Source organism: Balaenoptera acutorostrata, chromosome 5 (assembly GCF_949987535.1).
Source record: "Balaenoptera acutorostrata chromosome 5, mBalAcu1.1, whole genome shotgun sequence".
NCBI lineage: Eukaryota > Metazoa > Chordata > Mammalia > Artiodactyla > Balaenopteridae > Balaenoptera > Balaenoptera acutorostrata.
In genome coordinates, this window is record NC_080068.1 from 13,850,125 (window position 1) to 13,870,998 (window position 20,874).

Genomic DNA, 20,874 nt, shown 5'->3' on the forward strand with positions numbered 1-20,874 from the left:
TCTGAATCAGATCAAGATAAAATCACATATTAAAGATTGAGAAGAAAATTAAAATAGTTTTGCAATTAATTGGAATATATTACATTAGAAAATTATGAATTTTCATATTTGCTACAATAAAGCATACAAGTAGCCATTTAATTCACTTAAAAACCATAGGTTCTGTTTAGTTGAAAATCATCTGAAACATACACATTATTAAAATATTATTTTAATCAAATTAAATTTTTAAATGAATGTTTGTAGACTAAAGAGGTAACAGACTGTATTTGATGTATTACTGCTACAAAAGCATCCATGGAGAATATTGTTTTTAAAGACATATTAAATGTTCTAATTTATTACATATTATATTGTATTCATGCTTTTAAGAAATATTCACTGAGGTAAATATTTACTGAGGTCCCCTATATGCCAAGAACATCTGAGTAAAAAAAAAAAAAAAAAGCACAGCATCTCTGCTTTCATGGAACTTATTTATGCTAGTCCTATTACAAAGGAATATTGATGTTTCTAAATAGTGCATGTAGGGAATGCTAAACAACACCTTTGTTATGAAGGACAGCTTCTTCTCACTTTTCCCCTGCTACTTTGGTCAATTCCATTTAGGATTCTTCTTTATCAGCAAGAGTAGACTGTTTCTGTGAAACAGGCAGACTTTGAGTAACATTAATGTGCTACGAAAGCTAAAAGTAGTAGTGTAATTTGTAATGTAAGTAAGCTACCTTATTTTGTATCCACATTGGAGATCAGACTGCAACTATACCATTCATTCAGTTATTCATTCATTTAATTCATTCATGCAATTCATTCAATGCCTATGTAGACTAATCTTTGTTCTAGGTTTTGTGCAAAGGAGACAAAGCTCCTGCTCTGATGTAGCTTATATTTTCTTGGGAAGAAAGAGTGAAAATATAGAAACAAATAGGTATGTAGTCAGATGATGATAAATGTTAAGGAAAAATTAGAGTCATGAGATAGAGAGTAGCAGGGATGCTATTGAAAGAGAGGCTGCAATAGCATAGGCTTAGCATGAGGGAATAAGATGAAAGAATATGTGAGTAAAAAGCACCCAGGCAAAAGAAACAGAGAGAAAAGAGGCTGCACCAAAGAGCAAAAAGCCCTGTGTGGCTAAAGTAGAATGAGCAAGGCTGAATGTAATAGGGTTAGGTTCAGAGTTGTGACCAGGCGTGAGCTTATACAGGACCTAGGGGCCTTATAAGAAGGTTCCCTTAAGAGGAGTAATTTCTTTTTTATTCATACAATTAGTGTGCCTGAATGTCATTGCTGTCAAGGAATAAAATATTAGTAAAAGAAATAAAATTATTCCTAGTGATAGTCAAAGCAGTGCACTCTTTCTAATCCTTACACTCTGTCTAAATGTAATTAACAAACTATGATTGAATTTACAAGATTCTAGGAACTGGGTTTCAAACAAACATTGGAGAAGACAGTGTCTAATCCAGGAGACTGGCACGCAAGTAGGTAATTACCCCAGGTGTTGGAACTGTCAGACAGAAACAACAAAAATAACTGCATTTATTTGCGAGCAGGAAAGGTGAATAACATAAATGAATAATAGGGGAAATTTAGCAGAAAAACTTTAGACTAAAGCAGTACATTTAAAAAAAAATGTAAAGGACTAAATACCTATATTAGAACAAAAGAAAGGTCTAAAATTTGTGATCACAGATTCTACCCTAGAAAAAGAAGAGCAAACTAAACTCAAATTAAGCAGAAAAAAAGGAAATTATAAATATCAGAATGGAAATCAATGATATAGAAAACAACAACAAAAAAGCAACAGAGAAAAATCAACAAAACCAAAAGCTATTTAAGAAAATTAATAAAAGTAATAGTCCTCAACCAGTGCCTCCCATCAGGAAACTTGCACAAGCCTCTTAGATAGCCTAATCCACCAGAGGGCAGACAGCAAAAGCAAGAAGAACTACAATCCTGCAGCCTGTGGAACACAAACCATTCACAGAAAGATAGACAAGATGAAAAGGCAGAGGGCTATGTACCAGATGAAGGAGCAAGATAAAACCCCAGAAAAACAACTAAATGAAGTGGAGATAGGGAACCTTCCAGAAAAAGAATTCAGATTAATGATAGTGAAGATGATCCAGGACCTCAGAAAAAGAATGGAGACAAAGATCGAGAAGCAACCTAAATGCCCATCGACAGATGAATGGATAAAGAAGATGTGGTCCATATATACAATGGAATATTACTCAGCCATAAAAAGGAACAAAATTGGGTCATTTGTAGAGAAGTTGATGAATCTAGAGACTGTCATACAGAGTGAAGTAAGTCAGAAAGAGAAAAACAAATATCATATATTAACGCATATATGTAGAACCTAGAAAAATGGTACAGATGAACAGGTTTGCAGGGCAGAAATTGAGACACAGACGTAGAGAACAAACGTATGGACACCAAGGGGGAAAAGTTGCATGGGGGTGGTGGTGTGTTGAATTGGGAGATTGGGATTGACACATATACACTAATATGTATAAAATGGATAACTATAAGAACCTGCTGTAGGAAAAAATAAATAAAATTCAAAAGTTCAAAAAAAAAAAAAACCCCTTGAGAACCTTGTAAAAAAAAAAAAAATAATAATAATCCTCTAGCCAGACTGATCAGGAACAAAAGAGAGATGATACAAATTACAATATCATGAGTGAGAAAGGCAGCATCACTACAGATTCTGTAGATATTAAAAGGATTGCATGATAATATTATGAACACCTTTATGCCAATAAATTTGACAACTTAGATGAAAAAGGCAAATTCCTTAAAGACACAGACTACCAAGGCTCACTCAAAAGGAAATAAATAAGCTGAACATCCCCATATCTGTTTTAAAAATAGATTTTACAATTAAAAAAGTTTCTCGAAAACAAAACTCCACTTCCAGAAAGTTTTACTCTTGAGTTCTACCAAACATTAAAGAAGAAATAACACTAATTAAACACAGATTCTTCCAGAAAACTAAATAGGTGTTACTACATTCCAACTCATTTACTGAGGCCAACATTATCCTTGCAAAGCTGGTTTAACATTCAGAAATCAGTCAGTGTACTTATCCATATTAAGAGACTAAGGAAAAAAATGTAATTATCTCAGTGGATGCAGAAAAAGCTTTTGACAGAATATAACATCCATGCTGATAAAAACTTTCAGCAAGCTAGTAATGAAAGCGAACTTCCTCAGCTTCAGAGAGATCATGGTCAAAAAAATCTTACAGGTTACATCACATTTAATTATCAAAGACCAAATGTTTTTCTCCTAAGATCATGAACAAGGAAAAAGTGGCTGTTCTTACCATGTATATTCAACATTGTACTGGAACTAACCAGTGCAATAGGCATAAAAAGGAAATAAAAAGGTACACAGATTAGGAAGGAAGAAGTACAAATGCCTTTGTTTGAAGATTACATGACTATCTGAATCTACAAGAAAAGGAAACTAAAACTAATAATGAGTTTAATAAGATTCTGTAATGCAAAATCAGTATGCAACAATCTGATGTATTTCTATACTCTAGCCATGAAAAATTAAATTAAAAAGTTTATTTTTCTGTCTAGGTAATAAGTATTTTTTGTTGAAGTACAGTTTCATTTACAATAGAATATAAATATAAAAAATACTTAGCAACAAATATGTCAAAGGAAAGGAAGACCTATTTACTGAATACTACAAAATATTGCTTATAAAAATTTTGACTGAATTAAATGAAGATATATACCATGGTAATAAATCAGAAGACTCAGTATTGTTAATATGTCAAAAAAAATTTGTGTAGGCTCCTAGACTGCTGGAAAAATAATAGAAACCGTAGTATAAATAGCATGGCAGTAGGAGAATGTGTGGAATGGCAGGCAGATGTGATGGCAAAGAACAGGAGATAAGAGGTAAACATGAAACTGTAGACTGGGGCCAGATCTTGAAGGGCTTTGTACACCACGCCAAGAGCTTAAGCTTTTCTTGAAGAAGTTGGAAGTCATTGGCTGTTTTATCTGTGTTTAACTTTTAATTTTCAAGTAGTTTTAGATTTATAGAAAAATTTCAAAAACAGTGCAAAGAGTTCCTTTCTATTTCTCACCCCCTTCCCCTGATATTAATGTATTACCTAGCCATAGTACAATTATCAAGAACAGGCAGTTAACGCTAATACAATATTACTGAGTGAGGTACAGACCTTACTCAAAATTCATCAATTTCCTTAATAACTTTCTTTCTGTTCTAGAATTTTATTCAGGATCCCATATTGAATTTAGTTGTCATTTCTCCTTAGATCCTCCAGTTTGTAATAGCTCCTCAGTCTTTTATTGATGACCTTTAAGACACAGAAATGACTTAGTGAGATCTAAAAAAAGTAGATAATACTTGTTTACAATGTGGATGATTGGAGAAAGGTTAAGCTGAAGGCTATGAAATCACACCAGCTTGGAGACAGTTTTAGTAATTGGGTTAGTGGTGATATAGATTGGACTGAATGCATAGTTCATCATAGTTTTTACCAAGATCTTCTTATTCTTATAATACTTAATTTGCTGGAGTATATTAATATTCTGTCACTTGTCTTGAAAGAATCAGTTCTAAATCCAGGACGTGCCATGTTATAAAAGAATAATAAATTTAATAACTGGAATGTCTGTAAAATGATGGGGAAAGTTTTGAAGACAGACATATAGTGTAATATGGATTATTATTCTTGTCACAATTGTGTTTAATCCTCACTCTTTGTTAGCTGGGATTATGCAGACAAAGATCAAATTTTACCTGTATCAACTAAATATAACATTCTGCACTCATGTAGTTTCTTAAAGTCCTATAGCTATCTTTCCGGAGTCCTAACTTCTGTCAGCTGGTGATCAGTCGTAGGGTATAGGATGGTGAAGATGTTGTTTTAGATAAACTTATCCTTTTATAAGTCCATAGGCTGTGGGAAGAAGGCCTTTTTACACGTGATATTAAGCAAAATATTCCCAAAAGTCAAAGATTGACCAATTTGATTGTATAATAATCTTAAATCTTCTAAACTGTACATAAATTTAAAATACAGGAAGAGTAATTTTAACATATAAATAACAGATAAAGGGCTGATACTGAAAATATGTGACACTTTCCTTCAAATTAATGACAAAAAGACAAACCCATTCAAAGGTCACATTTGTTGCCTATCCTTCCATCCTCATCTTACACAACTCTCAATCGTGGTCTCTGTACTCTAGCTACCTGCTTCTTCTTTCTGCCTCTTAGGTAACACAGCATCTTTCTGTGGTAGAAAGCATCTACCACATTATATTTCTTCTAGTTGGAAATATTTTCTTCACCCCTTTTCATCAAGGTAACTCCTTTTCACTACTTATTCTTCATATTCCCAACTCATAGTCTAGGAAAAATGCTTTTGAGCTACTATAGACTAATGACTCCTTTTGACCTTACCTCTACTTACCACATCATTATACATTCATGTGAACATCTTATATCTCTCCCATTATACACTTACCTATTTTTGACCCTTTCATCCTGAGTACCTGACACTTGCCTGGTATAGTGTATACCTTTGACATATGCAACGTATAGATGTATATGTACATAAATATGTGTGTTCATTGCATAATTACCAAACTAACATTAAAAGGAGAGGGGACTAATCTGAATTTTTATAAAATAGGAGGCTATGGAAATACATAATTGAAAGGTTGTAAAGTACATATTAATATCATAAAATCCAGGTTCCAGCCTTGTCTCCACTACTTACTGAAAACGTAAGAATAAGACTCAATTTAGTGTTCAATAAATGAGGATAGGAATTTATTCAATATAATCATGTTGATAAAATCGTAAAATGAATATAAAAACATTTTGTAAGTTCCAAACATATATACATATATAAAGTAATATTTAGTCAATATTTTTATCACTTTTATCACATCATTATTGGTAAAACCACTCTAGGGCTTGACTGGAATTATACTTAATATTTCATTGTTGCTTCTCAGTACCTTTTCTCATCCTTGGCCAAATATTTTGTATATAATCTTCATATTTGGAGCTGAAAGTATAGAGGTAATGCCTTAATCCCAAATCCAAAAAGAAAAAAAAAGAGAATGGTATCAAAATCATTATACTTTCTCTTTTACATCTGGGAGGCTGACATTTTCTGAATCTTGTAGTAAGAGAGTTACATGTCTTCCAGTTATTTATATGGGCCTTTATCTTTAAAAACAGCGATTTTCTACTTAGTATGGCCCAGGCATTGAAGTCTGTGCCAGGTCTGAATCCCAGCTCTGCCATTTACTAATTGTATGAATTTGGACAATGTATTTAACTTCATACATTCAAACTGAGCCAGTTTATTTATTTCAAAATGAGAAAAATAAAACTCTTCTATACAGGGTTGTTATGAACAGTAAATGGAAAAATAAAATGACTTATAGTAGGTCCTAGGTTAAATGGTTAGTCCATCTGAGGCTTAGATTATGAATTATAACTAAAGGTTCGTGATGGCAATAGATGACTGAAAAAATAGTTGACTGAAAATTGTTCAGTTGAGTTCATTTGATGACTGGTAATCAACCATTTTAGCCATTTATATTCTCTGTAAGAAAAAATTGTCTTAATGCTTTTTAATTATAATTAAATGAATTTTTCCATATTCTTACTTCCTAAGTAGATAATTATGATTAAATTGGACCTTGTAACACTATATATATAAAGACCATCTTGATTTAGAAGAATGTGTTTCAAATAATTGTATTTTTGGCAAACTATATTAATCATATGTCAAATTAATCCCACCTTTAATATGCCACCTCTCAGATGGTTGCTGAAAATCATAATTTACGAAGAATGCTAAATATCTGGACAGGCTGAAACTGGTTTGTGTTACTATACTCTTACAACTATAAAAGCAAAGGTCACGTGTGTTTTGGTAGATGAAAAAGGAAATAAGCAATTATAAATACTATGCTTGTGATTCATTAATGAATGAAATAGAAAAAAAAGTTAAATTAAATTCAGCTCTTGTAGAAAGAGTACAAATCTTTCTTATCTGCCATGGAAGCTTACCTTATTTTCTCATCTATATAAGAGCTTACTGATTATAAAATTCAATATTGATTAATGATTTTTCAAGAAAAATAATCCATCATATTAAATGCATTGATCAATGATGAAATATGTCCTGATTTCAGATATTATAAAACATATCTGAGAAAGTGCATACATTTTATTTTTTTAATTAATTTTTATTGGAGTAGAGTTTCTTTACAATTTTGTGTTAGGTTCTACTGTACAGCAAAATGAATCAGCTATACATATACATATATCCCCTCTTTTTTGGATTTCCTTCCCATTTAGGTCACCACAGTGCATTAAGTAGAGCTCCCTGTGCTATACAGTATATTCTCATTAGTTGTCTATCTTATACATAGTATCAATAGTGTATATGTGTCAATCCCAATCTCCCAATTCCCCCCATTCCCCCCTTCCCCCTTGGTATCTATACATTTGTTCTCTACGTCTGTGTCTCTATTTTTGCTTTGCAAATAAGATCATCTATAACATTTTCCTAGATTCCACATATATGCGTTAATATATGATATTTGTTTTTCTCTTTCTGACTTACTTGGCTCTGTATGACAGTCTCTAGGTCCACCCACGCCTCTACAAATGACCCAATTTCCTTCCTTTTTATGGCTGAGTAATATTCCATGGTATATATGTACCACATCTTCTTTATCCATTCCTTTGTTCATGGACATTTAGGTTGCTTCCATGTCCTGGCTATTGTAAATACTGCTGCAGTGAACATTGGGGTGCATGTATCTTTTTGAATTATGATTTTCACTGGGTATATGCCCAGTAGTGGGATTGCTGGGTCATATGATAATTCTATTTTTAGTTTTTTAAGTAACCTCCATACTGCTTTCCATAGTGGCTGTATTAATTTACATTCCCACCAACAGTTTAGGAGGGTTCCCTTTTCTCCACAACCTCTCCAGCACTTACTTTTTGTAGATTTTTTGATGATGGCCATTCTGACCAGTGTGAGGTGATACCTCAGTGTAGTTTTGATTTGCATTTCTCTAATAATTAGTGATGTTGAGCATCTTTTCATGTGTTTGTAGCCATCTGTATGTCTTCTTTAGAGAAATGTCTATTTAGGTCTTCCACCCATTTTTTGATTGGGTTTTTTTTTTTTGATATTGAGCTGCATGAACTGTTTGTATATTTTGGAGATTAATCCTTTGTCAATTGCTTCATTTGCAAATATTTTCTCCCATTCTGAGAGTTGTCTTTTCGTCTTGTTTATGGTTTCCTTTGCTGTGCAAAAGCTTTTAAGTCTAATTAGGTCCCATTTGTTTATTTTTGTTTTTATTTTCATTACTGTAGGAGGTGGCCCAAAAAAGATCTTGCTGTGGTTTATGTCAAAGAGTGTTTTTCCTATGTTTTCCTCTAAGAGTTTTATAGTGTCTGGCCTTACATTTAGGTCTTTAATCCATTTTGAGTTTATTTTCTTGTATGGTGTTAGGGAGTGTTCTAATTTTATTCTTTTACACATAGTTGTCCAGTTTTCCCAGCACAACTTATTGAAGAGGCTCTCTTTTCTCCATTGTATATTTTTGCCTCCTTTGTCATAGATTAGGTGACCATAGGTGCATGCTTTTATCTCTGGGCTTTCTATGCTGTTCCATTGACCTATATTTCTGTTTCTGTGCCAGTACTATATTGTCTCGATTACTGTAGCTTTGTAGTATAGTCTGAAGTCAGGGAGCCTGATTCCTCCACCTCCATTTTTCTTTCTCAAGATTGCTTTGCTGTTTGGAGTCTTTTGTGTCTCCATACAAATTTTAAGATTTTTGGTTCCAGTTCTGTGAAGAATGCCATTGGTAATTTGATAGGGTTTGCATTGAATCTGTAGGTTGCTTTGGGTAGTATAATCATTTTCACAATATTGATTCTTCCAATCTAAGAACATGGTATATCTCTCCATGTGTTTGTGTCATCTTTGATTTCTTTCAACAGTATCTTATTGTTTTCTGCATATAAGTGTTTTGCCTCCTTAGGTAAGTTTATTCCTAGGTATTTTATTCTTTTTTGTTGAATTGTGTAAATATTATACGTTACGTCTGAGTTGGAGAAACATGAAAGAATGAAGTCTTCTTAGTTTATTATTGTAAATAGAAAGAAGATAAGGGTCACTTTTTGGGATACTTTTATTCTTATTAACTCTATGTATTGTCTTTTCCTGTACCTCATCCCCACTCACAAACTAAGAAAATTAGAAAAATAGGGAATTTCTGCTTTCCAGTTATGGTTATATTGTCAACAATATTATTGGGAAAAAGGAAAGGAAAGTCAACGAATATTAGATGTTCTGCAACAGTCACCTCAAAGAGCATTGCACTTAAAATCCACCAGACTTATGTGTTCCAGAAAGGGTTACACATCAGAACTACTCAGATAACATATCATGATGCAAATACATGACTACCAGTAGAACCTCTAGGAGTGAAGTTAGTCATCTGTATTAAATCTCTACTTTGAATTCTGATGCAAGGGAGATTTTGGAAACAATATGGTAAATAGATTGGGAGCTCTTTGAGGATAGAATCTGCCATGTATATTGTCTAGTCTCCAAAGAAGTTCCTGCCCCATTGTTGAAAGTTGATAATTAAGTGTTGAAGAGTAAGTCTATGAATTGAATGCACAAAAGCCCTGATGCGACTTAAAATCATTAGAAGATGTTATATCAGGACGAATTGGTCAATATAAATAAGTCAGAAGAAATATCACAGGGGATAAGTGTATTCAAGAAGGATGGTGCTATCCAAAATTATTTACTGAGTTCTCATTGAATATTGAATAACATATAATCAGTTTCAAAACCCTTAATAGATTTTATTTTAATCTTATTTTACTTAATAAAAAAATAAGACGAACTGATTAGCTTCAAAAATGAAAAAATAGTGCACATGGACATCATTTAACTTAAATTTATGTATTTAGACAGAGAACTTCATTTCCATAACTGCCGAATGACCAAAAAGGGTGAAAGTGTTGCTAATTGCAGTTGCTATTAGAAAGAAAAAAGAAAAAAAAGAAAGCAAAAAAAAGAAGAAAAGAAAGAAGGAAAACAAGAAAGAAAAAAAGAAAGAAGGAAGGGAGAGAGGGAGGGAGAGAAGGAAGGAGGGAAAGAAGGAAGGGAGGGAGGGAGGAAAGAAAAGAAAAAGATAAAAGGTATGCTTTCAGCAATTAATGCAGGCTACGAACATCTTTGATAGTGTTACAATTTCAGACAGCTGGAGTCACAAAACCAGCAAGCTGTTCAATATCCTCTATATGTTCGGAGGTGTGTGAGTACATGCATGCATAATTTAAGTAAATCACAGGGCTTGAAGTAATCAGTGGGAAAGCAGCATGCCATTGAGAAATCCTTGGCTTGGATTCTTATAATAAAACAGTGGTGGATACACACATAAACACGCTGATATTTCAAATTCAGTTTTCACACTGTATGTAATGAATTAAATGTGCATTGTATGCAACTAAAACTCTAGATATTGCAGTCCTCTAACAGTCAAGACATGGAATTCTTATAGTAGAAGATAGACTGCTTCACTAAACTTTGCTTCTGTTCTTGGTATAGCCCTTTATTTTCTCAAATCTGTCTTCTGCTGTCATGAGTCTCTTTTTTTATACTAACTTTTATATAGGGCCCTAGGAAGGGTCGATGCCCAGAGGAAGTATATTTGTTATCTTCTCTGCTTCAACCAACATTTTATATTGGTAAAATGGACAAAATGGGCATCATATATAGCTCTGACAGGTTGCCTTGCAGACCTATTTTTAATGTGTCCAGCTGTCAACGAGTACCAATCTATTTTAGATGTGTGAGCTCTTTTTTTCTCTCTCTATATTGGGACTACTGCTTTTTACAAACATGAGGATAGGCAATCTCCATTGAGGTTTCCGCGATGGACAGCTCTATCTTTTCTTTGCCATAAAGCAGAAACTAACACACCATTGTAAAGCAATTATACTCCAATAAAGATGTTAAAAAAAAAATTAAGTTTGTAAATATCCCTTGCTTTCTATGGTGAAAAGGCTATTGAACAATGAGTTAGAGACCTGCTTCTTCTGTTTTTTTTTTTTTTTGAAGGTGGGTGTGTGTGTGTTCTTAACAACTGTAAACCATTGAAGGTTGGGGTCACTATAAGAGGGATGCATGTCTATGACTTGCAGGCTACTACTCTCCCAGTCTCTTCCTATGAGAAATCTAACACGATGATTCTGCTACTCTTTTTGAGTCTCCGAATCCTTCTCCAAACAGTGTTCTAGGATGCGAACATACTGACAGTCACGGTTGGCATTGCAGTTAAAGCTGATTTTCCATTCTGGACTGCGTGATCTCTAAATTACCTTTCAGATCTAATATTATATGGTTTTCTGATTGCAAATTTGATGATTCTTACTTTGATTTTATAGGGAAAATTCAGTTATTCTTGATAGTATGTGTAGCAGGATGGATAATACCAAATAGCAGATAATCTTAAAATAACACATTTTGCTTATATAATTGTTTTTAGTATTTGCTTAATTTGTGTTCTCACTAACAGAGGTTAATGGAAGTAACATAGTTGATAGGAGGAAATCACAAATTATATACTAAAGCAAATTTTTCTGTTAAAGAATGATTAATATATGACTCTTCAGAGTTTATCTTTCTAAATCTGAAGATTAAAATAGACAATTTTCATGTATTGTTATATGTGACAGAATATAATACTGAAACTTATTTTTTCATATCAAACCTCTCTATTTATAACTTTGTAACTTTTGTGGTAAATTTATATAAAATATTACGTTCATTTGATCACTTTAAATTATTGTGATCTAAAGATTGAGTTCAGCTGTGTAGGCACTTTTCTTATTTTGATATTAAATACTAAGTGAGCCAAGTTTTTAAGCAAAATCTTTTTTAAAAAGTGAATTTCTACTTGCTTATATAAACAAGCAATAGTCTTGTTTACTTCTGTAGTGAAACAAACTTTTGACCAGTGTTTTTGCATAAATTCATTGAAAGTATAACTATAAATCTGTATTGCTTCCTATAAATGTTGAATTCATGAACATGAATAGGTTCTATGTGTGATTTTTACTGAAACTTCGCCTGCAATCTGTTATGGTCTAAGAAGCATTGATCGCTGATGCTGTCTTTCACAATTATTTGAAATCATATTACCTCGCTCATGCTTGAAAATTATGTCCCTAGTAATTATTAATTTATTTGTATGTGTTGGTTGGCTTAACATTAATCATAATAAATTTATTTGATATTTATATGTGTGTCACTAGTATAGTACTTCTAAACTTTCATTTTGTCAGCTTTCATTAACTGGCCAATTTATTACATGGAGGTACTTATCGTCTAACTTTTCTTTCAAATTTTTCAAGATATGTACAATCTATAATAAAGTTTGAATCCTGAGAATGTTATATCTAGAATGCATCAAATCTAGAATTAATACTGGAACAATTATGTTGTCTTATCTTCTCAAATGGAATTAATTTTGCCTTGATTCTTTCTAAATTTACTTTTGATTTTATTTCTAAACTCTTGACTTCAAAGATTGGCATTCTGAGATATCACTTCTGAACTCTTTTTTTCTATATATGTGGTGTCTTTATGTTTACTTATAATTTATATTTTTTCTAGTTTTAAATAGGTTTTGAAGTAAGAGTATATGCATACACAGAATAATTAAAATGAAATTAAAACAGAGATCATAAGCCGTGTAGTAGAAATTAGAAATTGTTCAGTTGGAAACCAGAATGAGATAGTTTCTGAAATATAGACCATGAGTTTTCCTTTTTGATTTCACCATGAGTTTTCTTTTTTCTTTTTTTTTTTAAGTTTTTTTTTTTTTTTTTTTTCTGATGTGGACCATTTTAAAAGTCTTTACTGAATTTGTTATGATATTGCTTCTGTTTTATGTTTTGGATTTTGGCTGCGAGGCATGTGGGATCTTAGCTCCCCGACCGGGGATTGAACCCACACCCCCTGCACTGAAAGGCGAAGTCTTAGCCACTGGACCGCCAGACAAGTCCCATGAGTTTTCTGATAAACAAGGAAAAGAACAAAAACATTTTCATTTCTCCAGTTTAATAGGAGAGACAAGTGTCATCAAAGTTTTAGATACCAGAATGGCTCTGTTTTCTGTGGCTAGAAATTCCTTCCTCAGACTCTTCATCTCCCCCTTCATTTATTTACCATTTTGCATATTATCTCTTTTCTTAAAACCTTGTATTATATACTCAGTAAAGAGTTACCTTTTCCCTGAATTATACATTGAGAATTATAAAAGTATAGCTATCACTCTAATTGGATGCCTATCACTCGAGAGACAAGTAACAGACACTGAATTATCTCTCATCCTCACAATAATCCTGAAAGATTCGTGCTATTTTACCCTCTTTACAGATGATGAATCTGAGACCAAAAGAAGCTGAGAAATTTGCATGAGGTCAAATAGCTAATTAGGATAGAATTCTTGATCTGTATTCCAATAGCACTTTGTAATGGGAGGATCTCCTCATGTAGAATGTTCCTTTAAAAAAAAAAAAAATGTTTCCATAGTTGTAGAATAGCTGTGTAAGCTTTATTCACTGTTCCTCAAAAAGAGAAAATATATGAAACCTATTGACGTTTGAATATTACTGTGCTTTCTTGCAGCCTGTGAACTCATGAATCAAGGCATCTTGGCCCTGGTCAGCTCCATTGGCTGCACATCAGCTGGGTCCCTCCAGTCTTTGGCAGATGCCATGCACATCCCCCACCTCTTCATTCAGCGCTCAACAGCTGGGACCCCAAGGAGTGGCTGTGGACTCACCCGGAGCAACCGGAATGATGACTACACTCTCTCTGTTAGGCCACCTGTCTACTTAAATGACGTTATCCTGAGAGTGGTCACAGAATATGCCTGGCAGAAGTTAATTATATTCTATGATAGTGAATATGGTGAGTGTTTGTTGCTTGTATGAGTTTTGCAAGCTGGTATTTGCATGGCAGGTAACTTCGTTAAAATCTTGAAAAATTTAAGGAGCTTACTTATTATTATTTGTGGTTTTCATGTCCTGTCACATTCTTCTTACAAATCTAGCGGCAACAACAGAAAACTTTGTTAACACCTCAAGTTCAATCTTTTGTACATATCTCGATCTTTCAAATAATGGGAAGTCATAAGGACAATACTGTCTTTCTCCTCTTTCAAAAAGATTTATATCTCTATCTAATAAGAAAAAATCATTTGGGACAGATCCTGGAACACTTAAAAAATTGCCCATTTCTATTTTTTGGTTCAAAAAAAAAAAATCTAAAGTATCTTGCTTACACTCTTGTGTAGACTTTAGTATCTACTTAGTACTTAACTCTTTGAAGGTCACTGAAATTATATCACTTTATATTTATCCTGGCATATTGTCTACAAAATGAAATCTCACACAAATACTGAGTAGTATAAAAATACTTATTTTACTTAACTTTCTAAAGTAAAACGCAAAGTGTTTTACCTAAATTTGCCATACTTTGAGAAGACACTTTCTCTCAATAGTTTTACTTGTGCTACATTAAGAAAACTAAGCAAATATAATATTTTTTTTGTATAAGTATTTTTTCCTGAATTAATCTACCTGCTTTCTAGCTGACTGATCCCAGAGATTTTCAAATATAGTTTCTCTCTTTTTTTTGTCATTAGGAAGAGAGGAAATGGAGTAGAGATCTATACGTTCAAATGAGAGGAAATAAACAAGATTCTGATAAAGAACTTATATTTTGAAACATGTGTTTCCTTAGAGATTTAACTTAAGAAGGAGTCTTAGAAAAAAATTTCTATTCAGTATGGATGGGCCTAGTTTTTACATTTTCATTTTAAAAAGTTAAGAAGATTTACACTCTACAGTGCAACTTATTTTTCTTGCAAATAAATAACTATTTAAAAATGAGTTCTCTTATCCTAATCTACTCAGCATTTTGAACTGTATAAGAGAACAGTTACACAAGAGTGGGCCAGAAAGTGGCATCAATAGAACTGAGCACAAACAGGTTGGCAGAAATCTGGGAAGCAGCAAATAAGAGCTCCTGTGGACTCCCAGGGAGGGAGAGCAAGTAGCAGTTACATTAGCCCTAAATATTCAAAGGTCACATGGGGTTTTGGCAGCTGAGTTCCATTAAACTTGATGGGTAGGCTTCAGACAAAAGTCTGTGGCACTCTCTAAAAGCACAGTCCTTTGTCCCCAGGACGGAAATCCTTATTTTGTTGCTTAATTCATATTAGTTAGGGGTCACAGAACAAAGACCAAGAGACTGAAATGAATAAAATAAACAAAAAGGAAATAAAAATAATTGGCTCATCAGTAAAAGTAAAGATGGAACACAAATCTGATAGTCACTGATAGGATTATTTAGTGAATATAGTAAACTCTAGCTCTGGAATCAACATACTGAGTATGCCTTTGTCAATTTTTTCTAGTCAGATTATCTATGGGTTTTATAACCATAAATGGTATTCTTATGACCTCTGATCAACATAATTTGAAATAATGAATTTTTAAACCCTAAATCTTTCTTTAAAGGGAGAAAACACTTTTTAGTTAGTCCTATCAAGATAGTCTTGTAAAATAAAGAACAGAAAAGTAACGTTTGATGAAGATGTTTTTACAACATTAAAATGAGAACTTTACTCTTTGATTATAAATGTCCATGAGGAAAGAAAATTCCTTGTTAGCTTGTTTCCAAGTCCTACATGGATTACAGTTAGGAAATTCTTGTAAGAGAAGACATTTTAATTACTGATGAAGTAAATTTTTTTTCATGTACACTAAATTCATAGTCACACACTCATTTACATACATTTGAAATTCCTCATTCTCTTTTCTTTTGTTTTCCTTTGACTAAATAAGATGCTACAATCACAGTGTTTGTATCCTCTGCTAGAAGCAGTGTTTGTTTTAGGAATAATGAAAAACATTTTCCTTTACTCTGATGATAAACTTGACTTTAATTTATTATTTAATTTAATAATTCATGAAAAAGTACCCTGCTTGTACTTATTAAATTATTTCCAGTAATAGTCTTGTTCAATGAAACAAAATTTTCCTTTGATACTTACAATAAATCTTGCTAGTAAAGAACTGGGCTAGAGTCCAAAATAAACATCAAGCTATCCAAATACCTTGTGCCTTGAAAAGGGCTACATGTATTTACATATCCATTCATCAATGTCCTCATTTTAAGTTCAGACATCAGAATTATACTTGACTTTTATCTTGGTTATCAGGAATTACTTTCATTAAGGAATGGATTAAGCATCATCCGTGGATGGAATCAGGCAGCCTGCTGGAGCCAAATGTTATTGAAGATGTATTTTGCTTAGAAAAATATACTTAAAGAAAAAGATTAAGTTTCTTATCCAGTTTATTAGAGAAACACTTATTTCCAAAGCAGTTAATTATGATTAAGGGCACAGTGTAAAAGTCTACTTTAAATTCCTTAACAAAGAAAATTCAAGTCTTTGATTCTAAGTAAATGGATAAAAAGAGGAAAAAAAAAATGAAACTATTTGAATGGATTGATTCAAGACATTTTTTAAAAGGCTTGAAAAGAGGAAGTGTTGAACTTTTAAAAATATGTCATTCAGGAAGCGTTCGTAGCTCACTTGCTTAGTGCAAATACAAAACATGAGATTAAAAGTTTTACAGAATGTAGTCTTTACTTTTAAGAAGCTTACAATTAACGAAAGAGAAATATTTATATGACTCTCTTAATAGAGAAAATAGTGTGTTGTGTCATGAACGAGGCAAACTGAATGTTAGTGGTGTGAAATGAAGAAAGTGTTCAATTTAGGCAACAGTGATCAAAGCAGGCTTCACGGGTGCACTTTGATCTTGATTATTGCCTCTCAGAATCCTACCTAACTTTAAGTGTGTGAGAGACAGCCATTCCAATAGACAGTGTGAGCAAGTCTTGCAGCAATAAAAATATTAAAAAATAGTATCTCTGAGCATTTTTATTGGCCAGGCAGTAGAATAAGTATTTTACATTGTATCATTGAATTTTCTCAACAGCTATATGAGGTAGATAATATTTACGATTTTACAAATAGGAAAACAGAAACAACTGATGGGTAACTTTTTCACAAAACATAGCTAAGAAGCATCAAAACTGAGATTTAAAGTCTGACCAGAGCCTGCCTATACTCCTAACCATGTATAATGAGAATAAAGAGGTTGCAGTGAGCTATCACCCAAGAATATAGCAAGGGATAATCTTACAGAGAACATGTATTGTATCCAAGCTCTGTTCTAAATGCTTTACATGTATCATCTCATTTAATCCTCACAGCAGCTCTGTGATGTAGATGATGGTGATGATGCTGGTGATGGCCATGATTATACCACAAATGAAAAAAGCTAAAGTAGTAAGAGGTCAGGTGACTCAAAAGTAAGTCCAAGAAGCCTGAATTCAAACACTAATAGTCTCCTCCATAGTCCCTGCTCTCAACAACTGGACTATTTTGATACAATAGAAAAAGCATAAGAGTAATTTCTGACACTGAAAATTTTTTAAAAGTTTACAAATGACATGTATAGAATCATTTTTATTAAAGAGAGATAATGTCTAACTTTAAGCCTGCAGATCTTCAACATGTTAACATCATTCACGGAAAAATACTGTATGTCAATTCGGATGGTTTGGTTATCGTTGGAAACGTGGAAACAGGGCAGTCACTGGCTCAAAGTAGGCTGACCCCTCAGCAGAAATAGCCGCTTGCTTATGCAATATATGTTCTCCCTTTTAAATTGAGAGAGCAATACTTCCAGTTGAAAAACTATATTCCCTAGTATTGCTTACAGTTGGGGGTTGCAATATGATACTGTCAAGAACTGTGAAGGGTCTGAGATTTTACCCGACTTGCAAGCTAGCGAGTTAGCCTGCCTCAATCTCACAGATGCTGGCAGAAAACACTACGCTCCTGAATTAGAGAGAGAGATCTTTAATACTCAGGACGCAGCAAGCAGCGTGAGCCTTGTATTAATTAAAATTTTCTGCTCATAACAGACACCATTAAAATAAATAGGCAAACTATAACCTGGGGAATAAATTCCAATACATATATCTGAAAAACTTATGTAAATACATAGGCTATATAAAGAGCTCAGAGAATTAAGCAAAACTCCAGCAGAGCAACAAGACACCAATAAAAGTACACAATTGAAAGTGCGCAAAAAGTTTGTGCAGACAATTCATATAAGAAGATATATAAATGGCCAATAAACACAAGAAGAAGTGCTAAACATAGTCCACAGGTATATGCAAATTAAAACTAGATACTGGGGAGTTCCCTGGTGGCCTGGTGGTTTGGATTTCAGGCTTTCGCTGCCGTGGCCTGGGTTCAATCCCTGGTCAGGGAACTGAGATCCTGCAAGTGGAGTGGTGTGGCAAAAACAAAACAAAAAAACAAAAACAAGCAATGAGGTATTAATCGGTACCCACTAGACTGGCTAAAGTCCAATACTACACGTAGACAAGAATGTGGCAAACTGAAACTCTCCTGCTTTGTGGCTGGATGTAAAAATGTACAACCACTATGGAAAGCTCTTTGGCAGTTTGTTACAAATTTATGTATGCATCTACCACATGACTTACTCATTTCACTCCCAGGTATTTACCAAGATAAATGAGAATGTATATCCTCACAAAATCTTATGTAAGAGTGCTAGTATTGGCATTATTCATTACGTCCAAAACTGGAAACAACCCAAATGCCCATCATTTTGAAAATGGTTCGAGGAATTGTGGCATGTCCCTACAATGGAATACTATTAAACAATAAGAACAAATGAACCACTGAAATATTCAACAACAAAATTTTGAGTGAAATAAGCCTGAAAGAAAAGAAGTACATGCTGTATTATTCCTTTTATATGAAGTCCAGTAACATACAAAACTAATCTTGGTGATCCAAATCAGAAAGTGGTTGCATCTCTGGACCAGGAGTGGACTGTCTGGAAAAGGACTCAAGAGAAACTTCTGTGGTGACAGAAATATTCAATATCTCATTTTGAGTGGTAGTTACAGTGGAACACAATAAATGTTCTTTAAACCACACATGTAAGGTCTATTTTATTGTAGGTAAATTATATCTCAATAAAAATTTAGAAGACACAACAACCTATTAGATATCTGAAAAGTAAAAAGAAGTAAAGAGAAAGAAAAAAAGGAAAAAAATTAATTTGCCTATCAGAATTGTAAACTAAATATCATAATTGAATCATGATCACTTAGCAATTATTGAGTCAGACAAAAGGTTAGAATTGAGTGTAGTGGACACCTAGAACCCAAATTTGGTAGTAGATCAGAATTACTGGAAGAGCTTTTTAATCATCATCATACCTCAGCTCCATCATAGACCCCTGGAATCAGAATTTTTGCAAGGTAGGCCCTAGCAACATACATATTTTAACACCCCCCAGGTGTTTCTGATAAGGCCAGCTTTGTTCCTAGATGAGGCATTTGGAAAGGAGGGATTTCAGCAGGTATCTCCTTCAACATCTTTGATTGGTAACATTGTTTCCCCTGACAGAATCCTTCAAGCAAGAGACAACTCACTGTACTCTGAAGGAGCCTGTCTCATATAAGGATACCGGACATTTCTAATTGGCAGAAAGCTTTTCTCTATATGAAACTTAAAATATATTGGACAAAATGATCCATTTCTAGAATAATATAAAATAAGTAATCCGTTTGCTTGTAATCATTTATCAATAAGTAAAGAAATGATTACATCCCATGAACTCACTTAGTCTTCTACTGCCTAAGAATTTACCATTTTCAACCTGATATGTATGCTTCTTAGATAGTCCACCTTTCTAAATGCCTTTATCCCTATCTATTTTACTTTTTCAATATTTCTGTATACAATCTGACACATTTATTGGTTACACAGTAAGTCTCATGCTATCTTATTGGCTTAGAGAGGTGAGACCTTTACCTCTTTTTAGCAAAACAAAAACCACTTGTATCTTATTGTGTTTTCTCATAATTTATGCCTTTTAAAAATTTTATGTTAAATCTTTATCACATTACTCATTATATTGCCCTACCCTTCCAGTTTCGCATCACCCTCAATTTGCTTAGCCTGCTGTTTATGCTTTCAGCCAAGTCTCTGAGAGGAAGTTTGGTCAAGTAGGTGGAGTAGAGTATCCAGGAAGGCTCATTAGAAGCAGCTGATAGTGTCCAGGCAGGCTCACTATCAGAGAGGTCTAAGCAAGGAATTTGTTGAATGTAACAGCCAGCAACTAGATTCCAGAATCAAGGAGTCTTGGAACTGACAATATACAGAAGCCAGAAAGTTATAGAAGTGGGTGATCTTTAAAATAGAATAAAAACATATAGATTGCTTTCATGGGAGGTTTCTACTCTGAGAATATTGAAAGAAAAGTTGAATTTCAGGGATGGGTGGGCTGAATAGAACTGACTTACAAGAGTGACATAAGCAGTAAAGTTGATGTGCATTTCATCTAAAGAGCTATTTGGGTTATTTAATTTCCTTTGCCTAAACAAATATTGGTTCCACAGCTGAATATTGGAATGAACCTATTTGTAGATTTATTCTATGGGTCCAGTTATGGAGCCTGGAGGGGTGATATGATGATAGGGATCTGAGCAGCTTGTAACAGTAACGACATAGAGACATGAACTAATTGAAAGTAGTCAAATATACCCTCTTCCCGTAGCCTCATCTCTACTTCAGTTCATGTGTTTGCTTCATTCTCAAGCTAGACAGATGGCAT

General features: G+C 33.5%; 1 protein-coding gene across 2 annotated transcripts in view; it reads left to right on the forward strand.

Moving 5' to 3' along the window:
* Positions 1-20,874, forward strand: part of GRID2 (glutamate ionotropic receptor delta type subunit 2) — a 1,428,522-nt gene that overhangs the window by 725,640 nt on the left and 682,008 nt on the right. For both annotated transcript variants that reach the window (XM_057547452.1, XM_007184090.2), the window contains exon 3: positions 13,757-14,041. In XM_057547452.1, the coding sequence (XP_057403435.1) occupies positions 13,757-14,041 (285 nt within the window). The remainder of the gene's footprint in view (positions 1-13,756; positions 14,042-20,874) is intronic.